Source organism: Engystomops pustulosus, chromosome 4, assembly GCF_040894005.1.
Source record: "Engystomops pustulosus chromosome 4, aEngPut4.maternal, whole genome shotgun sequence".
NCBI lineage: Eukaryota > Metazoa > Chordata > Amphibia > Anura > Leptodactylidae > Engystomops > Engystomops pustulosus.
Window position 1 is genome coordinate 32,375,356 of NC_092414.1, and position 21,704 is coordinate 32,397,059.

Below are 21,704 nucleotides of genomic sequence, written 5' to 3' on the forward strand. Positions count from 1 at the left end.
CCCAGAATCAATTCTAAGAAATGAATATCTGGTAAAAGGTCAATGCAGCCATGAAGTGTGAGGGATTTGCTTTGATCACATATTGATGGTGTCAAAGTCACTCTAGCGTGACAGGCGTGATTTTGAACTAGCTCAAAAGAATGCGACTACAATTAAAATGTGGGACACAGCTCAGATCAATGTGCCAGTGAACTGCGAAGTCCTTATATTCAGACACGCTCAACTCAGTTCAAGATTGTATATCACACAGGGCACATGGGAATTCTACAAGAAAGGCTAACCAGAATTTATAAAATAAGCATATATAAAATTCTACAGTTCATAATAAGTTTTTATTCAACAATCCCATTATCTATGAGAAGTTGATCTACTAATGCTAGAAATACACCTCAATATTTGCTTGCGCCATCCAGCGATTTTGACAGGATCGGCTAATGCATATATTAACAACGCTATAGTCGCCAAGAGACTGTTGTCTAAGCAAATAAAGGGTCAAAGAAAGTGGTTTTGTAGCTCAATCCCATTGACGTCCATGAAAAGTGGTACAAAGTTTCTACAAGAAAGCAGCTATGTTTTTCTAAACCATTAACCGCTTCATTTTTCCAGATGAATAGCATTGACAGACATGTCAGGCCACTGCTACACCCCCATTTTTCTATGAAAAAAAAAAAAAAAAAAAAAACAAGAGAGTATATACTTTGGGGGTAGTTGGGGATGACATATGTTTGCCAAATGATCCTATGTCTTACAGTTGCCCTATTTAGGCTGGGAACCATGGGAAGTTTCACTTTGAAATAAGGACCTGAAAATAAAAAGGTTAGAGACCTTTGACCTGAACTGAATGTGAAAAAACTTGTGGAACACTTGGAATACTGACAGATCCAATTTGTTTCAATAGGAGAAAATCACCAAAAGGTCATGTGAAGGAAGGAAAAAAAAAAACAAAAAAAATCCAGTTTCTAGTTGTAGTCGTTCCCTGCATTGGACTGAATAAACCACCTTCACAAAAACTCACCCAACCAGTTTCTTGTCAAGCTACAACCCAAGTTAAAAGGAATGTAAAACATCCTGCAATAGAGTCACCTGGAAGAAGCTAATGCTGAAAGGAACAGAAATTGTACAATATACAAAACTGGTTTTCCCCTATGTGGCTACCAGGAAAAGACTAGAATACTTAGTCCAGGGTTAAGTTTTTCAAAAAATTTGTAGTAACATAAAATTTACTCATATTAATTACCATAAGATTATTAAAAACGCAGTTTGTACAGTTTTGAGAAGCATCTACATCGGAGGATTTAAAGTCTTTGAACTTTCTAAACCTCTTACGTGAGTTTGAGTGTAAAAGGACAAAAAAAAAAAAAATTCCATTTACTAGAGTGAAGCAAATGACCCGATCCCTCTGGGCATCTAAAAATGGGGAGAAATCGAGGCTTGCTAAAAATCAAAATTGCCCAGCGAAATTATAGGCCGGTGAACTGGCAAATTGCCCAGATACTGCCCTACCGTGGCTTCGTGTGCAATGGTCTCCAAAAAGGTAATTTCAATGTGATTTCATATATTGGTTGTAAATTATCTGCATAACTGAGCCATAACACAAATTACACACGGCCAGGGGAAATTTGAACAATTAGTAGTAATTCTATAATTGGAGAATTGGGTTTTTGAGGACGGGTGTTCTTCGTTTTACCCGGTTAATATAATAAGCCAATAATAAAAAGTCATGAATGGGTAGATTTAGGAAAGTCTACACAAAAAAAAAAAAAAAAAAGCCAGTTTGTTTGATCTTTGCTGTAGATGTTACATTAAACATCCTCATCCAATGACTGCTTAATTCCCTCCGGCTGTAATCCTGAGCAGAAAGGAAGAGCCACTCCATTAGACACACAGCATATACTTTAATTACTTATCTGATGGAAAGCAGGTACGCATGCTGATAAAGTGTCTTCTGCTCTTGAACTTATCTATAAAAAGGTATCTTGAAAGAGTCAAATCTAAACAGGGGTAATAACATTAAGTTTGTTCTGCTTACCTGGAGTACAGAGTGTCCCATTGGGCTGTTTTCAGGTAACGCGGCTTCGTAAGCCATCTTCTCAAACTTCGGTGCATTGTCATTGGTGTCAAGGATTGAGATTCGCAACAAAGCACTGCTAGCTCTTGGGGTCTTTCCGCCATCTTGGACTTTTATTGTAAGATCATATGAATCCCTCTGTTCACGGTCAAGATTTCCCATTACAATGAGCTGGGGTTGCTTTTCATCCTGGTCCTCGGCCACCTGCAGTCCAAAAAGTTCATGTGCTTCCGGCCCCACAATCAACTCATAAGAAGCCACTCCATTCACTCCAGAATCACGGTCAGTAGCAGCTGGGATTGGAAAAAGGTTTCCAATATTGGTGTTTTCTGGAATGGAGATTGTTAGAACGGGAGAGGCAAAGTTTGGCGTGTTGTCATTAATGTCCAAAACCTCTATTTGTCCATCTAGCAGTCTTGGAACAGGGGACATTAAATCAGTCATGGACACTTCAAACTCCAAAAAGCATGGCTGGCCTGGGAACAAGTTCTGGCACTCACGGAGATGTTCTCGGTCAATGGCAAACTCTGTGGTATAGATATCCCCAGTCTTTCCATCCACACGGAGGTACGGATGTCCCAGCTCCAGCTTATAAAGGTGCTTTGAATCAGGATAGCCATAGTCAGCAGCCAAGCTTCCAATCAATATATTAGGTGGTTGTTCCTCCTCAACTTTGTATTTCACCTGGGTGGAAGATGCAATAAGAGGAAGCTGGAGGAGAAGCCATGTGTAAAAGCAGAAGACTATTCTCTTCATCCTTAGTTTCAACAGGTATGGCAACTCTGTAAGGAAAGGCAGATAAAAAGGGAAACAAGGTTAAGGTCAGAAAAACATGCAAGCCAATGAGAGAAGAGTTTCAGTCACTGATATGCTAAACAGCACAACGTGTCACGGACACCCTGCTGTGGAATGCAGGTGTTGGTTCCCAATTGAAATGCTTTGTCTGACTAGTCACACCGTCCAGGTAAAAGGACAAGGAAAAATAAAATACACACCCCTTTCAAATGTTTGTCACATACACCTAGCAATTGTGTCCCTGATGTAACATAAAGGAAAGCCACACCTGTGAGATTAGAAAACTGGCTTAATAGATACCATGCCGAATACTGGATCAATAGTGACTCAACCATGATAGGATTATAGGAATGAAGTTAGACCTCCTTGTGTACTAGGAACCCACATTCCTAGTACAGAACCCCTAGTGTTCCTAGTATAGAATGTGATATTGTCATGTTCATTCAAAAATATAGCATAGGAGGTTATCGAGGACAAAGAAAAAAAAAAATACCCCGAACACACAAACGCCAACACAAAACCAGTTATACACCTAAAAATTCTCAAGAAGAAACTGCTTACTCAGATCTTTCAACACCAAAGCTGGACATGAACCTGTCTAACTTGATCCAACAACTAAAAAGCTAAGGATTTTGTTTTTGTGGGCGGCCACACACACACACAAAAAAAAACTATTACTTACAAGATGGAGGGGGAAATATATCATCACTAAGACCCCAATAGTTAGAATAGGTGACCAATGGGGTTAGCAGTGCCTAGACCTCCAATGACTCTTTAGTATAAGGGGTAAATATCAAACCCCTTTTAAGGATGGGGACGGACAGACATTGTAAAAGGGATCAGACTTTTTTTTTTTTACAAAGCAATTTGCCGAGACAAAGGAGGTGGAGACTGAACATTTGCATTGTAAGGGTCAGATATTGCAACCTGAATCGGCAGCAGTAATTGACATGTTGTGGACGATTCTGTTGCGATTTCTCCCAATTTGTCAATGGCTTAAAAGAGTTGTCCCATCTTGATATGTCAAATGCCCAACAAATGCAAATCCTACCAAAGCATGGGGGTTTCCTACCCCCTCCACCCTTCAACATGCATGTGACCACTTAATTCACTACAGCTGTGTGACAGGGGCTGGAAACTCTAAACTAAAGACAGATGTAGGGCCTAAAAGGTGGGAAAGTTAAAAATACCCAATTTAATAACTAATGGAGCTGAACACTGTGCAGCATTACATCCGCTATTCAACCTTCACCAGGACTCCATGTTCTTTTGATCAGTGGGGTCCCTTCAATAATATACTTGTGATCCAACTCCAATCCAGGTGGATGGTAAAGGTTTTCTTACTTTGGACTTGTCTGTTTAATAATCAATACCAAAAAACTCATAGGCAACTTTGGCGCTGTTTGAACGTGTATTTAAAAGGGGGTTGACCACTTTAAGCAAATAATTGACATGGTTTGTGTAAGGAAAAGTCATACAATTTTCCAATATACTTGCTGTACCAATCATGGTTTTCTAGATCTCTGCTTGCTGTGCTGCTATATAAAGCTTCTATGTTCACTTCAGTGGATAGAAATCTGTCCATGGTCATGTGATGTCACACAGGTGCACGACAGAGATCGTGAAAATGGTGAGGAATTGATACAGAAAACGTATTGAAAAATTGTATGAGACTCAACCAACTTTTCCTTACACAAGCATTATCAATTTGCTAAAAAGTAGACATCCCCTTGAAGTTAGTAGGGATGAACTGCAATACCGGAGTAAGCCTATGGAGGGCAAACATTTAAAAAAAAAATGAAATTTTAATTATAATTAAAAGAACTGCACCTCCCATTCTCCCTCTCTCTCACAAGTTATGGCGGTGGAACCACAAATCTCAGAACGGTTACCTGCTAGACAGCCTTTCACTACCGCACCTGATCCGGAGAAAGCAAGCTGTGACTGTCACCTGCAGGCTAGCCCTGGGCTCATTCATTTCTTGGCACGGTACAACCACCTCAGATCTTTCTTCACTGGAATAACACATGGAAAATAACCACCAGTAATGAGGTTAAAGTTTTCAGCAAGAGCTGCTGGACTATGGACTCTCTCTCTGCAACAGCAAACACATGACCTATGCCTTACCTACGCTGCTGTTACCTACACAAAATGACATGGGGGGGGGGGGGGTGAAATATAAAAGACTCTTTTTCAAGAGACATATCCAAAAATTTCTTATCGTTCTTACCGATGGAAAAAACATCAGTTTGGGGCAATTTGATAACGCAGTTTCCCCATCAGTGATAGCACTACAAGCCTCAGCACCCCCTACTTTTGCACTGGGCTCCTTGCCCTCCCCAACAGGTTTTACCGGCTTCTACACCGAGATCCAAGACAGGTGCAAGCGGAGGAATCCCAAGCAACTTCCACGTATTCCCGCTTTCCTCATATTACTTCCAGTAGAAGGAGGGGGGGGGGGAAGGAACCTTCAGTCTTATCTGCCCAGTTTGCTTGAATATCTCCGACGATAAAGTCAGAAAGCAATACCTTACAATAAGGAGCAAGCGAGCCAGCAGTTCCTGAAGTGTTACTCGCCAGTCCCCTCCCCTGGAGCTTGTGCCTCCCTCGTCTGTGTGACAGCCTGAAATCCAGGGCTTTGTGCTATATAATAGGAACCCTAGAGGCTCCCACGGCTGCGACACATCGAGCAGGAGCAGAGGGGGCAACAAGTGCCAAGGAAGAAACAAACAAATAGAAAGGCGGACACGGTGCGGGCAGAGTAATTCTACCACCTACATGTGTAAGGAGAATATTACATGCACAATGCAGAGACTGCTGGAAGAGACCGGAGCAACTGGTCCTGTAGGGTGGAAGAATAAAACTATGGGGATGTCAGCACATTGTGTATACGATTATATACATGCAAACACGTCAGGTATAAAGAATTAGAACCGGAACGATTCCTCCTTCTTGCGTTTCTCCTTTAAATGTACACAAGTACAGGAGCCTTGGAAATTCTCGACAGTGAAGGTTTCAGTGGTAATAACATAGCATCCTAGGAAGGACTGTTACACTGGGTAGAATAGACATCCCTGATAATTCATTAAAAGAGTTGTCCAAAGGTTGAAAAAAAGTTCCACACCCGACCATGGTTTGTTCCAATAGTGCAGCTCCAATGCATAGATGGAGCCATGTTGCAATACCGTCACAAACCATGTGTGGCACTGTTTTTAGAAGAAAGCAGCCAGGATTGTGAATAATCCTAGTATCACCGTATTGCTCCAGTCAACTCCACAAAGTGTCTTTTACCATAGGACCATCCTCTGGTACACCAGTAGCTGACATCCTTTGTTCAAGCATTACCTGGAGGTTTCCATAAACCTCACTAAATTCATTAGGCTTAGCTAAATTTAATGTGTATTTAATGTGTATATTGGCCCCAAGGCTCTTCACTAGGGATAACCGTAAAGGGAATCGGTCAGCAGGAATATAACTAATAAACTACTACCAGTATGTTGTCAAGCAGCAGAACACCTTACAGATCATATTTCTTTCATCGCCCAAGGTGGTGGCATTACCCAGAACATCTAGATCTTTGAAGGGAGTGTAAATTTGTTGTAAAAAGTCAAGGAGGTGGAGAGTTTAATACAGAATTGAAGCTTACCCAGTCTGAAAGGCTCCAATGTAATTGAGGGTCCTGCATCCAAAGAAATCACTAACCAGATCTCCAGTCTGATGCACGATGCAAGTCACAGGAGGAAGTGGTCAGAGGCAGGGAGAGCTTGACTTCACTGTTAAACTCTCCGCCTCCTTGACTTTATACTACCATTTTACATTTCAAAGTTGATTTTCTAGAATCATGCTGGGCTATGAAAGAAACTTGATCTGTTAGGTGTAAAGCTGCTAGACAACATTCTGATTTTTACGCCACTTTAATGACAGGTTCCCTTTAAATAGTTTGAAACTATCTTTTAGTACCAATGAACACCGGCATCTACAATCTGGAATAAAAGATCACTCAGTAGTCAAGTACACACAAGGATTTGAAGGAGCCATAATACTGTAAGCTTACATTGTACATATTAATACAAATATTTTACTACCATAAAATAACGCAATAGAAGACATCACAAAAACCCTGTGTAATATATAACTATTCAGATAGTTGCTGCAGAAGCAACCGAGACGTTGCAATTCAGAAAAAAAAAATATGGCCTTGAATGCCTTCATATTATCAATGCAGATTACACAGGAAATGTGCAGGTGTGATAATCATATGGATAATCACATAAAATGAGATTGCTCTCTCAACGCGGTCCTTGGAGAAACATCACAACAACCTCGGTGATGAGACCTACATGGAGATGTGCACGACTTCCAGAAAAATCCTCTTTTTCTGCAGCAACCAGTGACTAAAGACCCTAAATTTAAGGTGTTTTTGTTCAATCAAGCCCACTAGGTCGAACAAAATTATTAAATTAAAGGACATCTACCAGCAAAATGAAGGATTGTAAACTAAATACACTGGCATACTGGCGTGTGGTCCCTCTGAAAAGATCCACTCTTATTTTCTTATTCCCTGTTTAATTTTAACAAAAAAAAGGCTTTTAAAATTATGCAAATGAGCCTGAGGGGCTCCAGGCTTCATAGGTGTTGATAGAGCCCAAGCCCCTCAGGCTCATTTGCATATTCTTTAAGCATTTTTTCTTAAAAAAAACAGGGCATAAGATGCTTAAAGAAGAGCAGATCCTGCCAGAGGGGGCACACACTAGTATGTCACAGTGCTTGGTTTACAATCCTTCATCCTGGTGGTAGATGTCCTTTAATTCCTGTGGGGTTTTTTTGTTTGTTTTAAGATAGGGGTCGATTTGAAATCCTTACTTAGGCCCAAATACACAAAAGTAAATATTGGCCGCACTTTGGTGGTAGCTTACCTCAAGGAAGAAAGTTAAAAAGGAACAAACTGAAAAGGAACACTAGAGTCAAACACGATTCATTGAATTCTACTATGTGCAGGACCTTAAGGGAGGAGAATAACTCTAGGATCTAGGGATACAATGAAAATTAGTCAAGCTCCTCCCTTCAGGCCCTGCACTATGAAATATTCAATCAGTTAGCTTTGACTGGGGTGTTCTTTTAACATATCCAGTTTTTTTTCTACATTCTTGGCCAGCAACCACTACTATTATAGTCTAAAATACAAGTAATGAGATTGAAGAGGACCCAGAGTCCTGGCATCACAGTCATCAATGACAATATGGTGCCGCTGTCTATGGAGAAAGCAGGGACTCTACTTCCATCACATGAGACCATGTGGTCAGGAGACCAGGTCTCAGAGTAACATTTAGTCCAGGAAAAAAATGTCGTATGGTCAGTACATTATTAACTACCGTAAATCGGTCCATCTGGAAGTGGCATTCCTTGTTTGACGGATGACCACCAACTCCATTAACTATCCAACATATATGGTGGTGCCTCTACTCTCCAACACACCAGATGATGGTGCAAGTGAAGATCAAGAACCTATCATAAGTGCATGGGCAGCTCATTGCTTCACCTACATGGTTGTTTTATGACTCCACACAAGTCAATGCAACCCATGGACGATGCTCGTACATTGTGAGCTTATTTTAGGGAATCGTGGTAATTTCCAGACAAAAAAAAAAAAATGCCCATTATAAATCAGATGTTCTAATGGAAAGAAGGCCAGTCTCTAAAAGAAAGTGCTTAGGAATGTTTAGGGGTGAAGAAGTTAAGGATTTGGAAAGGACAAAGGCAGGAAGTCTATACAATCAAAGAATCAACTGGTCTCTAGGTCCTTAATGGTCCTATTGTTTGCACACAAGCAGGTTCTGTTAAGCTATAGACCACACCAACCTTTCACCTTCCCCCATCACTTCTCCTTATATCTCCTCTTCCTTCTAAGTATCAACAGGACCACTCGCATTCCCTTTAAAAGGAGACTGTCGTTCCAAACATAGGAATAGTTAATCAAAAGAGCCTTTCATCCCACAACTACCTGCATCTGACAAGTACGGACTACAATCCTCCGAGAGGGAGAAGAACAGGAAGTTTTAGGTGAGGAGAGATGGATTAAGGAGATTCCCTTAGGGTCATGAAGTCTAATAGGACAAGGGCTTCTCTGTCCCTATTGTGCAAGGAAAGGAGGAATTCAGTACAAACCGTGGAAAACCCAACATAAATGTAACACAAATGCAGTTTGCCATGCCATTATTAAAAGTAAAGAAAAAAAGTAAAGAGAAAAAAAAATGTGCATATATTTTCATTATTGATCTGGTGCGGTCACTCATGTAAAAAGCTACATCGCCAATAACAGCTATTTCTCTGCCAGTTTGAGCTCCACGTTCTTCACAATGTCACCTGACCCGAACGTAACACCATTAACCGTTCTCCGCTGTGTTCAGTAACAACACAAGGTCTGACCATTCATCAGGGTAAAGAAGAAATAAGAGTACCACACCGCATAGTAAATCTAATGAGTTCCCTTTCTATAGAAGACAAAGTTTGTGCTAGGCAACATATCAAAGGGGGTTTTGAGGACTAAAAATACCATCTAGGTCTTTTATTTAAGATTGGGGGGGGGGGGGGGCACCCAGCTCCACCACAGATATGCAGAATGTGCTATACATAGTGTGCCATCTGTAGGATGGAGGAGCAGGGGGAGCAGTGCGGATTGTCCATAGTGTCCCGTCTACATTCAGCATGTTAGAGCAAGAGGAGCCAAGCAATTTTTCCATAGTGTCCCACCTACATACAGGATGTAATAGAGTAGCAGTGTTCCATCTGCAGGAAGCATGTTATAGAGCAGGAGGAGCTGAGCAGATAGGACACCATGTACCATCTGCATGCAGCACATTATAGAGCATGAGGAGATTGATTTATAGTTTTGCAGGAAAACATGCAGTATAATTTGTTATTTGCAGCAGTCAGGTCAGTCACCGGGTGGTTCAAACCGTGCCCGAGGGCCCTCATGTAAGTGAAATGACGAGTTATATGGAATTTTTTCCCACAAAACTGTATCTCAATCTTCTCAGCTTCAAGTTTTGTCCATTTGAAGCGACCCCTCTAAGCAGCATTCTCTACAGCGCACTCATGTCATTTTACGAGATGTGACTCAGTGTTACATGTGTCCTGTGCTGCGGTGACGTGGGTTTTTTTAGCCGACTGACTTGCCAGACGAGACCCATTGTACCAGTCATGGTGGAAATGAGATCAATAAAAGCTAAATAATCATTAATGATATTACAATGCAGTAATCTATGCGTGACCTCAGAGGAGAACCGAAACCTAACAACTCTTATTATGCAATACAACCTTTGGCTATTGCAACAGTAACAGCAATCACTCCTCAAGCAAGAGGAATCTGCCTGGACTATTCTAGAAAAGAATCATTCTACATTATAGAATTTTCTCCAAAAGTAAAGTTTTCCCTCTTCCCTTTCTTAGACATGAACTGCAATACCAGAAATGGCCTATGGACAAAAGTCACATAATTTCCTTTCAAATTCTGGTGCAAAACAACCTTCTTCCAAAAACAGTGCTACACATGACCATGGTTGATGCCAGTATTGCAGCTCCGCTGTCTAGATAAAGGAGTCGAACCAAGTTGCACCCTTGGCTAGGAGAGTAGTTTTTTTTTTTTTTTTTTTTTTTTAAACATGGCAGATTTCTTCTATTTCCAGAAAACCCCTTTAAGAAGTACAATTTAAAGGGTATAGTTTTTGCAGAAAAAAAAACTGTTAAACAAAATACCTACATTGCTACAATATATATTATATATATTATACAGGCGGTCCCCTACTTAAAAACACCCGACTTACAGACGACCCCTAGCTACAAACGGACCTCTGGATATTGGTAATTTACTGTACTTTAGCCCTAGGCTACAATGATCAGCTGTAACAGTTATCACAGGTGTCTGTAATGAAGCTTTACTGTTAATCCTGGTTCTTATGACAATTCAACAATTTTAAAATCCAATTGTCACAGAGACCAAAAAATTTTCTGGGGCTACAATTATAAAATATACAGTTCCCACTCACATACAAACCTATCTTGTACTTAACCTGGGGACCGCCTATTTTATATTAATACCTTCATGTAAAACATTATTAAAATTAAAATAAAAAAAAAAAAAAAAAAAAAAACACTTGTGAATAGAGGTAAATAGGTCATCAATTGTTGTTCCTTGACCAGCCTCTAAAATAAGAAAAATAAAAAGTTCTGTTGCCTACATCTACCCTAAAATAAAAGTGTGAATGACCATCACATCGAAAGTCAATGAGTAGGATAAACAATAATTTGCAACCCAACCAAAGTCATTCACTTCCAATAATTGGTGGGGAATGTAGCATCTCATTAATAATACAAGAGGTGTGAAAAGTGATGTATTTGTGAATGGTGCGATCCCCTGGGGGGCTCTATTCACATTGGCTAATGTAATGTACATATAAACTTAGCAACTGGAAGGACCAACACCACACACAGCTCCATGGGAAGGGTTCAATAGGGACGGGATCCTGTGGGGCCACTTAGTATCACAATACAGCAGAGGGGACAAGGAAGATCTATGGAAATTAGGCCGATTGTTTAACTAGTGTAAAGTCCATTTCAGGCATAATGATATCCTAATTCCCTCATTACGGCTGCAGTCTTAGCACACATGCTCATTTCAATAAGAATTGGAGCTTACCAAGGACCAACTGGCTCTACAGTCAGTATAAAAACACTGAAAGCCCCACCTCCCTATTTTTTGTTCTCTTGTATAAATATATTGAGCCACTAACAAAAAGTTACACAAACAATTGCTACCAGAGGGGGGAATATATTGGACACAAGTAAGGGTGTCCCATTTCTAATGTTTATGGCCAACAGAAAAAAAATAAAAAACAAAAAATAAAATTAAAAAAACACACACACACCAATTATACAGCATTGTGTCACACACATCAATTATACAGCATTGTGTCACACACAAAAATCAAAGGCAAGAAATTGTAGATGGAAGAGGAATCCCAGTGACCCTTTACATTATCTACTGGCACTAAATTTGCTTCGGATAGAAGGACGGACAACGATATATATAAAAAAAAAAAAAAAGTATTCTTTACTGCACAACATCATCTATCCATCTCCATCCCTTCTAGGAGACCTAGAAAGCCTTCTATGGTTCCAAGTTTGGAAAGGTTCCTGGCACACATTTCTACATCTTCATTGGAGGCTTCCATCATATACTCAGTTATGTTTGAAGGAATATGTAGTACAATAGTTATAACCAAGTCCCCACCAAAAATGCACCAATGGGGTCTGTTGGGCAGCATGGATAAAAACTTATTTCAATGGAAACACAAAGATTATCTTTTAAAGAGAACTGCTCAGAAGAAATTTACCTAATAAGTCAGTACTAGTATATTGTCAATCAGATTAATGGCTTCCAGACCAAGTTTCTTTCATGGACCATTGTAAAGTGAGATGCAAGTTTGTTGTATAAAGTCGTGGAGGCAGAGAAGCTCACAACTGAAGTCAAGCTCTCTCCATCCCAAAATGCCTCCTCTACCGTAATTGACTTAATTCAAAATTTTGGAGACTTCCCAAAAGTAGGACCATCAATTCTGAGCTTGATTTCATTGTGGAGATCCCAACCTCCTTGAGTCTTACAACCATTTTAGGTTTCGTTTCAAAGTTTATTTCTTGGATGATGCCACCACATTGGACCAGGAAACAAACAACTGGAAGTTACCATATATACTCGAGTATAAGCCTAGTTTTTCAGCACAAAATTTGTTCTCAAAAACACTAACTCGAATGGTATTCGAGTCAAGAAAAAACAAAAATTGTCAAAATGCAACTTTCTGACGTCACCCGTAGGTCCTGTGCTTGTTTCGATGCTCTGATGCCGCCATGGATCCTCTTCGGGTCCCCTCGCGATGCCGGCAGCTCACAAACAATGACGTCGGCAAGCAGCGGACGTAATTCTGAGTGCCGGCCAAGCACGAAGACCCGAAGAGGAGCGGAAGAATCCAAAGAGGACCGAAGGACCCAAGGAAGCATCGGAGAAAGACTGGGCAGGCTATATACTACAGGGGCTGGGCAGGCTGTATACTACAGGGGACTTGCTGGCTATATACTGGGAGGCTGTGACCAATGCATTTCCCACCCTCTGCTTATACTCGAGTCAATAGGTTTCCCCAGTTTTTTGTGTTGAAATTAGAGGTCTCAACTTATACTTGGGTCGGCTTATACTCGAGTATATACGGGTATTAACCATTTGATAGCATACTAGTATGTTCATTTGGTCAATTTATGCCAGATTCCATATAAATAATGAAGTAACTAGAGTAGCTCAAACGTTTAGATCTTTACAGCCTAATACTTGAAAGGTACTCAAACTTTTGCAGTATTTTCCAGCATTTGCACCTATAAACCCAGCAACATTTTCTCAAAATATGAAAAATATCAATGATTTTAGGAATTTTCAACCACAGTAAAATGGTTACATACAGAGGAATTTGCTGTTTGCGCCCAGCAGAGGTAAGAGCGTCATTGTGACAGATGTGCTGCTTGCTTTTGTTCATAGCAAGTCACGTCTCAAGTCAAAATGGCCAATCTGCCCAATTTATACCCCGTAAAAGCAATGTTCCCCAGCCGGCAGATGTATGGGATTTAGTCCTCGTTTCCTGCTGTTTTGTGAATATCACAATTTCTCCGGATCTCAGGTGCTACAAATTACAGAGGGAAGTCTCCAGGGTTTCAGTAGATCATTGTTTCGAAACACTGTGCAAAAAGGCAAGGGATATGCAAAATAATAATGAATATTGTACAAATGTACTAGACACAATTACGCTTTTGGAGCATTTTTATGGGAGATGTTGGCTAAACCTGTAGAAGATGATTTTTTTTTGGTCAGGGTAAAAAGGTGAAGTCTCAGCACAACAGAGCGGAGTGTCAGCCTATACATCATGTCGTAGCGAGCAGTACACAGGCTCCGGATTCATTCTGCATCGCTGTGTCACCGTCTATGAACTTCTCTTTCTTGAAGATAGAACGGCAACGCTCCACGGGCCTTGTGAGCAGCGGAGAGATGGAGCTGATGGGGCATTTGATCAAGTGGTTTTGCACTTCAGCAAGTCACTTTGGTACGCCTGACTTCCTGATGCATTGCTCCCTCTATGCAACCAAACCCCATTTATTCTTAAGTCTCGGTACACTTTCAAGATTTACTGCCAAGAGTAGTCGACACACAAAAAAAAAAAAAAAAAAAAAAAAAGAAAAAAAAAAAAGGGAGGGAAAAACAACACATAGTAAGCATGAACATGTTCTCCCTTCGAAGCATCTCATTACCTACAATTATAATCGCTATAAACATCAACATTTCTAAACAAAAATATTTTTAGCTAGAATATCCATTTCACCAAAACTCTGGTTGTGTTGCACATTGTTCCCATTTATGAAAACCCAGTACAGGAAGTCCCCGGGTTACGTACAGGATAGGTTCTGAAGGTTTGTTCTTGTGTTGAATTTGTATGTAATTCGGAACTGTATATTTTATAATTGTAGCTCCAGACAAAATTTTTTTGGTCTTTGTGGCAATTGGATTTTAAAAGTGTTAGCTTGTTATAAGAACCAGGATTAACAATTGATCTTCATTACAGACACCTTTGATAACTAATAGCCGTTTATTGAAGCCTAAAGTACAGTAAATTACCAACATCCAGAGGTCAGTTTGTGACTAGGGGTCGCCTGAAAGTCGGTTGTTCTTAGGTAGGGACTGCCTGTAGTCGGCATTCTCAACCAAAATCTCTGTCTTTGTATGTGATCCCTAAGCTTGCTTTATAGGCCAAAAATTATTAATGGGTTTATTGATGTATTGATGTACTTGAGAAAGACTCCAGACCTGAGGAGTCAAAATGTTGCAGTGGTCATTTGAATAAAAATACAGGTTTTGGATGGAGTCTTTGAGTGCCGATATTCATCTTCATTTTGCTGCCTATTGGATGGACCAAGTCCAGGTCCTGGGCTTTGCATACAAAAAAAAAAAAAAATATTATTATTATTATATATTTTATTTTTTTTTATTTTTTATTTTTTGTGCTGCTCAACTTATATCAACTTATTCTGGGTGCATGAAATAGGTCAAGACATAAGTTGGCATTCTATCAAACAAACTTGACCAATTAAAAAAAAGGGATGGTGGCTCACCAGGGTCGATCACTCCTGGCACTTTACATGGGCAAATATCTGTATGGGGGTTGAAGGATCTCCCTATGCTTGTAGAGTACCAGAAAAAGGGCCACACAAGCATAAGGAGATCCTTCAACCCCCATACAGATATTTGCCCACGTAGAGTACCAGAAAAGGACCACACATGGGCGAACATCTGTATGGGGGTTGAAGGATTTCCCTAGGCTTGTGTGGGCCTTTTCTGGTACTCTACATGGGCGAACATGCTTATGCTTGCCTCTTACACACTGTGGACATTGATTTCTACTCATCTGTCCTTAGTGAATAGGAATACGTAGAAGTGATTACAATGGGCGAGTGGATCCGAGCGAAACTGGGGAGTGGGATATGCATCTAAGCCATTATTCATGCTACAAAAACTGGAAATGCATGGTATCGTACTTGCAGTTCAGAGACAGATCATACAACCTCAAAGATCAACATATCTTCCCATCTGTTCTTCCTTCCCCCCGGACTCTCCATAAATGTCATACAAGAAACCTGCCACACTACTATAAAGTAAAAGCATCCTAGCAGGAATTGGGCTTTGTTCGAAAGATGGTTGGAAACATTTCAAAAGTGTTTTTCATTGAACACCTTTTCCCAATGAACCAGACACAAAATCTGAGCAGATCTGAAGTCACCTTCATACAAAAGACTTGATTGTTACAGTACAATAAATGGCAGACCGTGTGGGTAAAGGGCCGACTCTCCTAGCACAGACTGGTATAAAAGCCAACGCGGAAGGGTCAAAACCGACAACGCACATAATAAAAAAAGCTAATTAACAGGATTTAGGAGTGAATGAAGTTTCCTTTTCAATAGTGTCCACAGATTACATTGTTCTGCCATGCGTGTGACTCAGTCTCTTTTACCTCAAATAAAACACCAACCCCGAGGAGCATTTCATGATGTCAACATGACAGGTTAATGGTGAAAACCGGAAAACAAAGCCTGTTTACGTAGCCGGGACTTGGTTTTAAAAGATAATTCAATGGAAATTCATCAAGTCCAAGAAGAATTCCTTTGTGTCATGCATCATTAGAGTTACCCTTTTATGTAAAGTTAGCATCTGAACAGCAAAAGTATACTGTAAAAGCCCAATTCAGATGCAAAGAATAAAAAAATAGAATGGAGGGGCATTTTTGATGATATGGTCTAAGTTCCGAATCTTACATTTTATCAACCACCAGGATGAAGGATTGTATGCAAAGGAGCATGAGGGGCTCCAGGCTCCACTAACATCTATGGAGCCTGGAATCCCTCAGGCTCATTGGCATACAATTCTTAATCATGGTGGTAGATGCCCTGTAAAGACCATAAAGTAGACAACATTGGGGCAGATATATTAATAAGGTCTTGTTGACCATTGTTATGTTGTGGAGTGTGTCACCAAAGGACTAATTCTCCTTAAAGACAAATTGCCTCTGAAGGCCACTTTCATTAAGAGAACGAATCCCCCCCCCCCCCCATGACCTTTGTCTCTAGCCCCTCACCTAGTCAATCCAGTTCCTTATAATGTACTCATAATCTTCAGCTTTGCATTTATTCCTTCTGGAAGAGAACAACTGATTTGGACCCAAACCAGGTCATATCACTAGGCTTCTGGTTAGTCAGACTTTTATGGAGGAACTGCTTTATCCAATTTAACAATGGTGGCAAAGTCTTCCTTTTCCCTTCCTATATTTGTACATTCCTTAATTTTACCCAACTGATGCTAAATGATGAAGTTGTTGCTCCTTTAGCCTATTTTTAGGTTATGGTTAGCTTACATTAGCCAATTTCTCTTTTTAACATAATTTGGCGCAAATTTGCATATCTTAAGTCACCCCCCCTCCAACCCAAGTCTACGATTGAACGTTATGACACTTAGTTTCTGTATGTGGGCAGTTCAGTGACCGGATAGGAAAACTAAGCACAGTCACAAATACACAAGTGGCTGTAACTTTCAACATTACGAATTTAGTGACAAAACATGCAATTTTTAAAGCAATATATTTGCAAAACTTAAAAAGTAAAAAAATAAATCTTGCAACTAAAAGCTTTACTCAAGCAAACATCTTGGCTTAGAGCTTATAGAAGAAGTTGTTAATGTTCTGAAAGCAATTTAACACAACACGGCTGCCAGTTACTTTAGCAGATAAGTTTCATGAGGACCAAAGTCCACTTAAATCAGTCACAGCAGTCTCCCGCACCCAAGTATGTGGCCACAACAATATCCAGAGGATTTAGAAGGGCTTTGACAGAGTTTAAGTGAAATACCCTCGGAATAAAACTTGTAGCAGAGTCTGCGGTGTGACCTTGGATGTAAAAGTCTACTTTAGCATAGAGACTTCGGCATTTCTAAATTACTATGGGGGGTAGAAGGGGAAAAAAAAAAAAAAAAAATCTACAGATCTACAGAGGTATTTCCAGAATTCATGTTGCCAGAACAGCTGAACTAATTCACAGCATGTTAGGCAGAAACAATGACAGGGAAACACTCCTTGGACATGTACAGACCACCTGCTGTTGAGGAACGACAAATATGCTGTATACTATTTTTAGTTAATGTATACATACAAAAAAAAAAAATGGTAAAAACTATTATACAGATAAAGTGGCATTCTCAAGAGAGGGCAAGACTGCTCTTCCACCCATCAAGTAATAAAAGATTTGCCTTTGCTTAGAAGGAGGCATCAGGGCTGCTGAAATGCAACAATCCAATCCTTCTTCCTTTATCTCCTGCACATGGTCTGACCGAAATCAGCGACTTGGGCCAAAACCTACTGAATGTGTAAGCCAACTAGGATAACATCTAAAAAATATTTTATGGTATTCCAAATATACTTGACCTACCCCCCAAAAAAAAGTTCCATAGGCCCCAACGGTTATGTTAGAGTCCCGATAGTCTTCGAAGACTACATTGTATGATGAACGCAAGAAAAGATTGCACAAAGAATATCTAGAACAAACCATTCCTACAATGAGATGGATGGAACAAGTGCTCAAATACTTCAGGACCAACATCAGCGAGCCTTTCATCTGTCAGAGCAGACCAGGGCACTGGTAATTTCTGATGACAGGCAGAGGAATAGTGCATCTGGTTGACAGCGCTGACCTTTGCCAATGTAGTCAGTGCTTCTGAACTTGCTTAGAGAAGGATGACAGGGAGCTTGGTTCTGTTTCCCATCTTTACTTTTTTTGCACTCATGCCAGTCTTCTGTGTACTTCTACTTTCGTAGCTTAAGGAAAACTTCACGTAACCAAAAAGACCCTTCTGAGACTTTCCTGCACAGGTTGTGCCATTTAATTGTCCACGCTGGTAATAAGAATAAGCCTTGGACACCCAAGGTGCCCGTACACACACACACACTTGGCAAAACGCAACTCTTTTGGAGTAACTTGCAGTTCAACGTGTAGAGGGTCTGAATTTTTTTAAAGAGATGTCAAGACAGATGAAGCATTCTGGATTTCGACATATGGGCATTAGTTACCATAGAAGGTAAACCAGAACACCCTTATTACCCTCTCCCTATTTAAAATGAACAGCCACCCGTGTCAAGTGTGCATGCTTATGGTCAGTTTACTCAAATTCAAACATAGCACAATGTTAAAATTTAGGTCAACCTATAACCATCCCTGGTGACCTTCAAAGAGCATCAGTACTTTTCCATTTCAATGTGAAAGGTGTAATTTACTATTCCACCTCCGGGGGCACTGCAGGTAAACTAAACCGTTCATTTTAAGATCTTGTAACTGACTAGTTATGATCACATTTTATGCTTTAGTGTGAGGTCTAACAAAAACTATCGCCGATCTTTAGGCAAATTACATGGGAAACCATTCTATCGGCAGCAGCTTTAGTAAAGATTAGAAGTATGAATCCTTTGGCTTTACAAAACAAGATTTGCCACAAAAAAAAAAAAAAAAAAAAAAAAAAAAAAAAAAAAAACCAAAGGAAAATAACAGTAAATTCAAAAATATTAGCCATTTGATCAAAATTTTGTCGTCATTAGTTGAGGGAGGGAAAATTTTCGCAATATTATACAGAACAAAAAAGGTAAAAAAACCCCATCAAAATACATTTTAAGAAAATTTTGAAAAAAAACAAGCCCCTCAATAGCCATGAGAAAACTACAAGGTATTTGGAAGAGCAGCTGCTCCCTGTATTTTGACTTATCAGAAGTTTACTCAACAAAGGATTACATTCTTTGGAAATCACAGACGCCTGCTGAATAGCATGACCTTAAAACCATGTCATGGACTGCTAGGGGTGAAAGGTCTGCTCTTCAGTACATGGCAATAAAAACAGGAGTCACTGTCTGAGATTAAGAGATCAGTCACCACCTCACCTTCGAGCTGGACTGTCTCAGCAGTGTTAATTCCAGGAGTCACAAGTCCACCTCGAAATAGCTCCCGGAAGGATGACCGTTTTAGAAACTGTCTATTCAAAGGATCTGGGCTACAGGCCCATTAACAGATAAGAACAAGGCCAAGAAAAACAGGAGGAGGTCTCAACAGGTTACAAAGAGACTGAGACAATTGATAAACCATTCTAGGAATCTTTACAAAACTATTAACATGGCTGCAGCATGTCCTGAACCATGTGAGGAGAAGCCAGGAATCACAGCTAAAGTTATTTTATACAACCACAAACCCTGGAGTCAACTTTCAATCTTTTGTGTTGTCCACAGACACAGAGAATGTTCATTAGAACATAAGCATCGTCCCCTATTTTCTCCAAAAAGAAGATACAAATGCTCCAATTCAGTTCTGCACTACAAGTCTTTAAGTTGTCCTTCGGCACTTTGGGTGCCACAAATGTCCATGGTTTGCAACTTTGAATGGGGTTGGTGCAAAATAAAATTTGACATCTTTACTCATCTCCATATGAAGGGAGAGAATGTTGAGTTTAGCAGGTAAGAATGCAACACTCTTTCCATTCTTGAGGACAGGAACTAGCTAGCCATCATGATCATGGATGGTCCCAGTGGTGGGACACCCACCATTTACCAAGTTATCCACCATTAACGGGATGTGTTGTCTTGTGAATAAACATTAACATTTTACAGAAATTACTTTGCTGGAGAACAATAAACAATCGTAAGGAGATCCAAGTCTCACATTACTGACGTGCAACATGGGCTACAGGACTCATTACGTACTATTATAGTCTTAAAGTTATCCAGCTTTAGAAAATTTTGACCCAATGCAACTTCAGATTGCAAATATCTCAGCTAACTCATCCATACACCTGCACATGTACTGAAGTTGGATGGTCAAAACAATAATTATTTGGCCAAAAGGTTCACGTAATATTTCCTAGGGTTTACAACATGTGCAAAATTAGACACCAGTTTTGGTTTTTACAACGTCTAATAGTTGACTTTCTTCAGGCCAATATTTTGTACCCAAGGTGTTGGATAAACCTTCTTTATAGAAGTATGGAACAAAAAGTCTCATTATTTGGTACCACTTGAGCATAGGGAATATCTCACCCTACGTAAGGCATACAGGTCCAAAAAAATATTTCAAAAATATTGCAACTGACCACTAATTCAACTTGTAAAGCAGCCGTTGCAAGTTGTCAATCATCCACTGGGTCAGGGTGATATTGTAGACATAAAGAAAGTAGAACCTTATTCTATAATCGAATGATGGGAGAAGAAGGGAGGGGAAAGAAAAAAAAAAAAAGTCAGCACACGCACCATCTCCGTTACCATCACGAAAGGTTATAGTAATAAGAGTTAATACCCAGCAATTGAAGCTTTCATTCTCAATTGGAAGCACGTACATAGAAAGTTATAGCCGCTGACCGCAACCAATGTCTTCCAACACCTTCTAAAAATACTTTGTTGAAGGAAGTCTAAGTATTGATCATTACAGATTTAAAAAGACATAAAAAAAGAGGCAGAAACTTAAATCGTAAAATTTGTCCAGACATTTTACTATCACCTTTCACATAAAACAGATTTTGACTAAAAATTGTCACAAAATAAGCGGCACCAGTCAATAAGCACAATCCGGTTTTAGCCGCCTTTTTACTGCCACCTTGTTAGCCGTACTCCGTCACCGACACATAGTCAAGGCCACACTACTGTACAACATAAAACCTAGTACATGATGAAACACTTAATTTTTCCAACATGTGAATTATAATGGAAAAAAATAAAAAATATGTTCATGGCTTTTAGGCATATGTCGCGACCCCCCCCCCCCCCCACCATCGTAATACCGCATACAGGAGTGGCGTTTCTGTCTAAGACGGGTTAACCACTTTGATGCCAATATGTTGACAGGCTCTCCACCTAGCGTCAAAGCAAGGCTCTGTTTCTATGGCAACGTCTTAGAAAGTCTCTCTCGCTGTATAGCCCCAGAGACCACTGTTTTGCAGTGACCAGCTTCTATACGATCCTGATCAATACACCAAGCTCTCCGGTTTCTCTGCGAAACTATATAAATGGATGTTAGTCAGAGAATTGCTACATTTGTAAAGAAGTCATTCTGTGGTATATGTTAACTAATGCAGTCAAGTCAAAGTGGTGGTTATGGGGAGGGGGATCACTACAAGTGAAAGGTCCTTTTTAAGTGAAGTCACAAAAATCAGCGGATATTCCCACCAACCCGTTTCTGCTTG

The 21,704-nt window shown here is 40.0% G+C and overlaps 1 protein-coding gene across 11 annotated transcripts in view; it reads right to left on the bottom strand.

Moving 5' to 3' along the window:
• The window catches only part of PCDH1 (protocadherin 1), a 166,952-nt gene that overhangs the window by 123,556 nt on the left and 21,692 nt on the right, over window positions 1–21,704 (bottom strand). For 7 of the 11 annotated variants that reach the window (XM_072145643.1, XM_072145641.1, XM_072145639.1 and 4 more), the window contains exon 2: window positions 2,030–2,850. In XM_072145643.1, the coding sequence (XP_072001744.1) occupies window positions 2,030–2,824 (795 nt within the window). In that variant the 5' untranslated portion in view covers window positions 2,825–2,850. The other 4 variants (XM_072145646.1, XM_072145642.1, XM_072145645.1 and 1 more) reach the window with 4 other exon arrangements.